Source organism: Priapulus caudatus, unplaced genomic scaffold (assembly GCF_000485595.1).
Source record: "Priapulus caudatus unplaced genomic scaffold, Priapulus_caudatus-5.0.1 Scaffold879, whole genome shotgun sequence".
Lineage (NCBI taxonomy): Eukaryota > Metazoa > Priapulida > Priapulimorpha > Priapulimorphida > Priapulidae > Priapulus > Priapulus caudatus.
Window position 1 is genome coordinate 120639 of NW_014577940.1, and position 8334 is coordinate 128972.

The 8334-nt window shown below is 47.9% G+C and overlaps 1 protein-coding gene across 1 annotated transcript in view; it reads left to right on the forward strand.

Annotated features, from left to right (window-relative positions):
- LOC106814174 (RRP12-like protein) overlaps positions 1-8334 on the forward strand; it is a gene marked incomplete at its 3' end in the record, with an annotated part of 27099 nt that overhangs the window by 14260 nt on the left and 4505 nt on the right. Inside the window, exons 11-18 of the mRNA XM_014818470.1 lie at positions 179-352; positions 711-889; positions 1260-1381; positions 1528-1643; positions 2204-2315; positions 3764-3921; positions 4626-4693; positions 5072-5165. Coding sequence (XP_014673956.1) covers positions 179-352; positions 711-889; positions 1260-1381; positions 1528-1643; positions 2204-2315; positions 3764-3921; positions 4626-4693; positions 5072-5165 — 1023 coding nt within the window. The remainder of the gene's footprint in view (positions 1-178; positions 353-710; positions 890-1259; positions 1382-1527; positions 1644-2203; positions 2316-3763; positions 3922-4625; positions 4694-5071; positions 5166-8334) is intronic.

Consider the following 8334-nt stretch of genomic DNA (forward strand, 5'->3'; position numbering starts at 1 on the left):
GCTGTAGATATGTGGGTGAGGGTGGGTGGTTGTTGCTGTAGATATGTGGGTGAGGGTGGGTGGGGGAGGCTGTAGATATGTGGGTGAGGGTGGGTGGGGGAGGCTGTAGATATGTGGGTGAGGGCATCTGAAATTCGAGTGCACGCTATAGCGAATTCATCCTACGTCCATCGTTCAGGTTGCAGTGGATTGCATTAGTCAAGCCAAAGACTTCTTTGTCGGCGAGTACAAAAAGAATCCTACAGGTGGCGGCACTATCCGCAAGTTGTGTCACAGCTTGGAGGCGGCGCTTGGTTACCAGTATCAAGCGTCATGGCAGTTGGTGCTACCATTGCTCGCTCGTCTTTTCGAGGTGTGTATTCGGGCATCCATAGTTATAAAATTGTGTCAGTTTTCTGTGAACTAATTCAACATGTAAAGATAGTGAATTCCTATCTCTTCCTGGGGTCCTATTGTCAGAAATAAGTTAGACTTGACATATGAGTTTTAACATGAACTTTCCGTATAGACTGTTGATAGAAACATGGTGTGTACATAGAGGTTTGGTCTATAAAGAAAAGTTAATGCTAAGACCAATGAAGGGTGTAATTTTGTTGTAGATTAACTAAAACAACATGTCAATCTCTCCAGGCAGATCTATCCTCCATCCCCTTCCGCTGCCAACCAACGTTAAAACTCGTTAACGTTAACGAGCGCGCGAATGTTTGCAGGTTGCCGGTGGCGACTGTCACGTGGCGATGACGAAGACACTGCAGTCGATGGCGGCGCTGCGTGACAGTCATGGATTCGCGCACGCCTCGGCGCTCGACGCAGCGATGGCGGCCGCTGTGCGTGCGGCCGGTCCACGCGTCGTCCTCAACGCCGTGCCGCTGAACATCACCGGCGACGAGTGAGTGCACGCGGCGCCCCCTAGCGAGCGTCGCGCTTGTATATTATGCGATAGTGTCTTACGTCGCGAGTTTTTTTTTAGTTTGGAAGCAAATGGGTTTTTTTTTATTTTAGTGATTTTTGTGGTCTATATTTGTGCATAATGCCNATGTGTGTATGTGCATGCGTGCGTATGTGTGTATGTGTGAGCGTGCGTGGGTGTATGTGCGTGCGTGCGTATGTGTGTATGTGTGAGCGTGCATGTGTGTATGTGCTTGCGTGCGTGCGTGTGTGTGAGCGTGCGTGTGTGTATGTGCGTATGTGTGTGCGTGCGTGCGTGCGTGTGTGCGCGCGTGGTTGATGTTTTTGTGTTTGCCGTTGTGACCTCACAGGGAGACGTTTGACTTTCCGAGGAGTTGGCTGCTGCCGGTGATGCGTAACAGCATCCAGGACACCGAACTGGCATTCTTCGTCTCTTACTTCCTCCCGCTCGCCGCGAAACTAAAGAACAGGTGTAAGTAGTACGCTCGTACTGTACAACGATGGAAACACATCTTAAATTTGTGCGCAATGTGTGAAATTTTGCATTTTGTTTTGCGGTGATAGACCACATTGTCTATCGTCGTACTCACGTACTAAGCGACTGCTCTCTTGTTTCAGCTGCCGAGCTGGCGCAGTCCGGCCACCAGGTGGTCGCGAAGACGTATGACATCATGCAGCAGCAGATCTGGGCGCTTCTGCCCGGATTCTGCACACGACCGACGGATCTATGTCAGGTGAGCGTCGTCCTGAGTCGTGATCCGCATGATCCGTGCCCGATTGTGATCTGCGTGACCTGCTCTGATCGTGATCCGCCTCCTGATCTCTGACCTGATTGTGATCCGCGGATCCGCTCTTGATCCGCGATCCGCTTGATCCTGGCCCTGAATCCTGCCCTGATTGTGATCCGCGTGATCCTGCTCTGATCGTGATCCGCTTGATCCTGCCCTGATTGTGATCCGCGTGATCCTGCTCTCTCTGATTGCGCCTCAGACGCTTAAGTCTCAGACGTTTAATGCGCCCCGAAACATTCACTCGTACTGGTTTTGCACGCAAGGACGCGTTCCAGTAGGAATTTACCGTAAAAAATGTCACCGAGATAAAGCTTTAGACATTGAAGCTTAATTAGAGGTAATAATGTGGAGTGAGACTTGATCGGGAATTCATTAGCGTCGTGTGTCTTGGTAGTGTGTCCTGCAGGCGTCCCATGTCCGCTCATGTATCGTCTGCACACACGTGTGTGTTATGTGGTAGTCAGCGTGGTTAACGGTGGCTGCGGTGTCGTGTCTGCTTGCAGGCGTTTGTGGGCGTGGCACGCATCCTCGGGCAGGCGGTGGCCGACCATAGTGAGCTGCGGCTGGACGTACTCACCGCCCTGCGTCTGCTCGTCACCAAGAACCTCGAGAACGGTGAGTCATGCCTGCGGAATGTAGTGTGTGTGTCAACGTATTACCAGCGAGCCGCGCAGGTCATGGATTTGCACGGCGTCCAGTTTGAAACTGCCGGCCCAAAAATGTGTGGCCCACGGCCTAAAATATTTGATCTAAAGCTGTGTACATTTGTAAAAATTGCACTCCAAAATATTTTTTCTGCACCCCACAATACAATTTCTGGTCTAATAGCTGTGTGTGTATATCATATCAACCATGTATATAATATATTATATATATAGATTTTATATATATAATATATATATATATTTTTTATATATATATATATATATATATAGATATCAAGGCTCGACAGCAACTTTAGTGGCCGATCGCGGCCACCAAATCATGATTTTCAATTTTTTGGTGCGCCGAAAATGAATCTTAGCCGGTGCCCGAAAAAAAAAACAAAGAAAAAAAAAAACTATCAAATCTCGTAGTGTTATATTATTTGAAAAATTGGGCGTCTGATGCACTTGCACAAGTCTTTAAAACAAACGCCACCAATGCACACATGACAGTTGATGATTGAGGCATACATTTGGAATTATCCATTCCACGGCATCGAAATTTTCACCAGAACCGCATTGTCTGGTTCTGCTTGATACAATGTAATCACATGTATGCTGGCGCTTGCCAAACATTTGCTATGGCCTGCGCCCGCTCAGATTTGACTTGGTAGACTGTTCACGCCGAATGTCGTCGGCAGAGCGTGTACATTGTCTGCAGAGCGTAAGGCGAATTACCAGTTCTAACACAAAACGTGGCTTGTTGCATGCCGCCCAGTAGACGGATAAACCGTGGCCCGGTATGCCGCGGTAGAATGCTGCACGTGCTACGTGTGCCCTCTGCCCTTCGCGTAGAGCCGCTCTCTTTTGAATGAGATTAAGCACGTAAGAAACAATTATTTTTTCATCACATAGAACTAGCTTTGAAATTTTAGTGGCCCGTAACGGGCCCACCCAAATTTTAACTTGGAAATTTGCGTGCCTACATCAAGTGTTGGTGCCGGGCCACGGGCCACGCGCTAGGTCGAGCCGTATATATATATTATATGATAAATATAATTATATAATAAAGATATACATTACATTACAAGCAATCTGGCAGTACACGTTTAACATTCATCTTCATTGACATGTTGTTATAGCTCTACCTCCACCCTTTGCTCGTCATTCTGACTTTGTATATTCACATTTCCGAGAAACGGACATAAAATAGAGGCGACATGCTATTCTAGTAGGTATACTGTCTTTCTGTATGAAAAGAGAATGAGAGTAATTAACAGAGAGAGAGAGAGAGAGTGTGTCTGTGTGTGCGTGCATGCGTGCTTGCGAATGCAAGTGTGTGTGCTTGCCTACATGTGCGTGTGTGTGTATGTATGTGATTACTCACGCATGTGTTTCGTGTTGTTTGTCATCATACAGAGAAGAATCGTGCGGAGCTCGCAAAGTACGCAAAGAACTACCTGCCGATATTCTTCAACATTGTGACGGCCGACCTTGAGCCAGGAAGAGAGCGGGATTCATCCAGACGGGCTGTGCACGAAACGATAAAGGTCTACCTTCAGATCACGCCACCCCAGGTACACTCACACGGGAATTATCCTTCCTTCTCATTCATACCTGTTCATTCCTGTTTCCTGTCCTTATATTTATGCTTGTTATATCTACTGTATCCTTGTTATCCCTAATATATCTTTTATTTACACCTTGTTATGCTTGTTATATCCTACTGTATCCTTGTTATCCCTAATATATTTTTATTTACCCTTGTTATCCTTCTTATATCCTACTGTATCCTTGTTACACCCTAAAATATCCTTATTTACCCTTGTTATCCTTCCTATATCCTACTGTATCCTTGTTAGCCCTAATATATCCTTATTTATCCTTGTTATATATCTTTTTGTGTGTGTTTAATTACTATGGGTGTACTGTACATGGATTCGAAAGGATGAGTTGCTCTATGGATAAATGGATAAATTCGACTATGTAGTTTAGTGTTTACAGTAACAGTAAAACAGTACAGGGCCGTGCAGTCACTTGAGGTTAACTTCAGTAATAATTCATTAGTTAAGTAATAGTTCATCGAATGATGCTTTCCCACCAGGAGGTAACTTGTTCACGTTGTGTAGTTGTGATAGTATTTTATTTAGGAAACCCCTGTTTGGCCACCTCCGGGTGAAAATTCTTATGGCAGACACGCATGTGTGCGTTACAGTGCGTGAATCGTTTTATTTGTTTTATTGTTTTGTTTTTAACGTTTTACTTCTTTGTCTCGTTCTAGCTCGTTGACTCGTTCTTTGAGAAGTCTGTTGAAATGGTGAACGACGGAGAGCAAACATCATTGAAGCGGTACAATGGCTCCCTCTATCTCATATCTACATGCGTTTAACAGTGAACGCATGTTTGGTAGATTAACTGCGTGCGCGTACGTCACAGTGGTGAACTGATGGGAAGTAGTGTGCGACTGCGGTCTATTTTACAATATTATCCTGCTGCTCGGTCATTAATGCTATGTGGAAAATACGGGCGGAAGTACCTTTTCAGCACCTGTAGTTAACTCTGCTATTATCAGGAGGTTTAATGTAGTTTTTGTAGTATTTAGTTTGTAGTAGTTAGGTGATTTAGTATTTAATAGTTTTTTCCTACTTTTAAGATATTAGGGTTGTGTTATTTTAGGGGTGTGGTACGTGGCAGTGCACTGATGTGGTGATGTTGTTTGTATTTCAGGCATGCACTGATGGATGTGTTGATTGCTATGGTACCTCACATCGACATGGAAAACCTGAAGCGACTGTACAGTGTCACATGCTTGATGCTGAAGGTAGCCTCAGTTACACGTTACACGTGGTGCAGCTCCCGTGCAAACTGTTACAGGTCACTTCACACAGATATTCACAGCTTGAGATCAAAGAGTTACTGCTCTGTCTAGGGCGTTTTAACCTCAAAATGTCTATGTGGGGTGTCATACTCAATTGAATTGATAATTATTAATAATGTGATCTTATGATATATGAATTAAGGTAGTCTAAGTGTTTTTAAAGTTTTGGCCAATAAGGAAGTAAATGCTTCGCCACGCCGCATCAGTAAGTCGTGGTTTTGAGCGTGTACTGACCACGTGGTTTTACCTCGACTGCGTGGTTTCACCCTGACCGCCTAATTTGACCCTGACCGCCTGGTTTCACCGTGACCGCCTGGTTTCACCGTGACCGCCTGGTTTCAGCCCTACGCGCCTGTTTTCACCGCTGACCGCCTGGTTTTACCCTCACCGCCTGGTTTTACCTTGAACCGCTGGTTTTACCTGTGATAGCCGCCTGGTTTCACCCTGACCGCTCTGGTTCACTCTGACCGCCTGGTTTCACCGTGACGCTGGTTTTCCCTGACCGCTGGTTCTGCGCGCCTTTCACCGCTGAACGACCGGTTTCACCTAGTGACCGCCTGGTTTACACCGGACCGGCTGCACCGCTGCGTGGTTTTACCCTGACGCCTCGTTTCACCCTGACTGCCTGGTTATCACCGTGACGCCTGTTTCACGCGTGAGCCGCGCTGGTTTCACACGTACCGCCTGGTTTCACCGCTGATCCGCTGGTTTCGACGTGAACCGCCTGGTTTCACCGTGCACGTCCCTGGTTTCAGCCGTGGACGCCTGTTTCCACCCTGACCGCCTGGTTTCACCCTGACCGCCTGGTTCACCCTGGACCCGCCTGGTTTTCACCCTGACGCCTGGTTTCACCGCTGACCGCTTGTGGTTTCACCCTGACCGCCTGGTTTCACCCTGACCCGGTGGTTTCACGCGTGACCGCCTGGTTCACACGCTGACCGCGCTGCGTTTCACCCTGACCGCCTGGTTTCACCCTGACCGCCTGGTTTCACCCTGACCGCCTGGTTTCACCCTGACCGCCTGGTTTCACCCTGACCGCCTGGTTTCCCCTGAGCCGCCTGGTTTATCCGCTGACGCCGTTCCTGCCCTGTACCCGCCCTGGTTTCACCGTGAACGCCTGGTTTCACGCCGACCGCCTCGCTAGCCGCTGGTTTTACTCTGAGATCGCCTGGTTTTAACCCTGACACCTGGTTTCACGCTTGACCGCTCGGATTCTCACACTGACGCCTGTCCTGACCGCCTGCGTTTCACGCCTGACACCTGGTTTCACCCTAACTGCCTGGTTTCACCCTAACTGCGTGTTTCACGCCTGACGCGGCCTGGTTTCACCCTGCACCGCCTGGTCTTAACCTGTACCGCCTGGTATTCACCTGACACGGCCTGCGTTTCAGCCTGACCGCCTTGCGTTTTACTCTGATCGCCTGGTTTCACCCCTGACCGCCTGGTTTCATCGTGGACCGCCTGGTTTCACTCGTGACCGCCTGGTTTTAACAGCCTGACGCGCCTGGGTTCACCCTGAGCGCCCTGGTTTCAGCCTGACCGCCTGTGGTTTCACCCTGACGCCCTGGTTTTACGCTGACCGGCCTGTTTCACCGTGACCGCCTTGTTTTACCCTGGCCGCCTGGTTTCACCGTGACCGCCTGGTTTACCCTGACCGCCGGGTTTGCCCTGGACCGCGCCTGTTTTCACCCGACCCGCCTGCGTTTCATCGTGATCGGCCTGGTTTCACTCTGAGCGCTTCTGGTTTCACCCTGACCGCCTGGTTTTACCCTGACCGCCTGGTTTCACCTGCGTGACCGCCTGGTTTGCACCCTGACCTGCCTGGTTTTCACCCTGACCGCCTGGTTTTAACTGACGCACTGGTTTCACCGGTGACCGCCTTGTTTTACCCTGTCCGCCTGGTTTCAACCGGATGGACGCGCTGGTTTTACCCTGACCGCGGGTTTTGGCACTGACGCCGGTTTCACCCACGGCGTTTTACTGACCGCCTGGTTTCACGCCTGACGCCTTGGCTTTCACCGACGGCCGGCACACCAGCCTGGTTTTACCCTGGCCTGCCGGGATTTTGCACTGACGCGGGTTGTGCCTCTCCTTGCGTGTTTCAGGACCACGGATCGCACGGTGCAAGAAGAAGACGCTACCGCATCCTAGAGGAGATTGTGCGGCGGTGCCGCCGTCGGATTCACATGCCAGAGGCTTCAATCTCAGCCTCACTCATCGAGGCTGGCAGACCGCTGCTCACCTCTCTCATCCGGTCCCTCGCTGACGCAATGGCTGTTGAGTGATCAAGGACTGGCTTGGCCCGTCGCCCCTGTTTATGATGGCATTTCTCCTAGCGTGTAGTAAGACTATAAGTGTGCTATAGTGTTAATAATTAGACATTATATAAAAATAAGCTTCCACAAGTCATATTATTCCGGATATATAGTGTTCAGATATCTCTAGATTATTAATGGTCATTTTTTAATTTTTTTTAAATTGTCGTGAGGGCGCCCTGACCGCTATCCCCGACTGGCCCTGGGAGGCGGCGACATAATATATAGTATATATATATAATATATATATATATATATATATATAATATATACATAGAGAGAGCAGGAAGGGAGAGAGAGGGGNACCCTTGTTATCCTACTGTATCCTTGTTATCCCTAATATATCCTTATTTACCCTTGTTATCCTTCCTATATCCTACTGTATCCTTGTTATCCCTAATATATCCTTATTTACCCTTGTTATCCTTCCTATATCCTACTGTATCCTTGTTATCCCTAATATATCCTTATTTATCCTTCCTATATCCTACTGTATCCTTGTTATCCCTAATATATCCTTATTTACCCTTGTTATCCTTCCTATATCCTACTGTATCCGGATATATTAGGGATAACAAGGATACAGTAGGATATAGGAAGGATAACAAGGGTAAATAAAAATAAGGATATATTAGGGATAACAAGGAAGGATTATATCCTACTGTATCCGGATATATTAGGGATAACAATTGTTATCCTTCCTATATCCTACTGTATCCTTGTTATCCCTAATATATCCTTATTTATCCTTCCTATATCCGATAACAAGGATACAGTACCTAATATATCCTTATTTA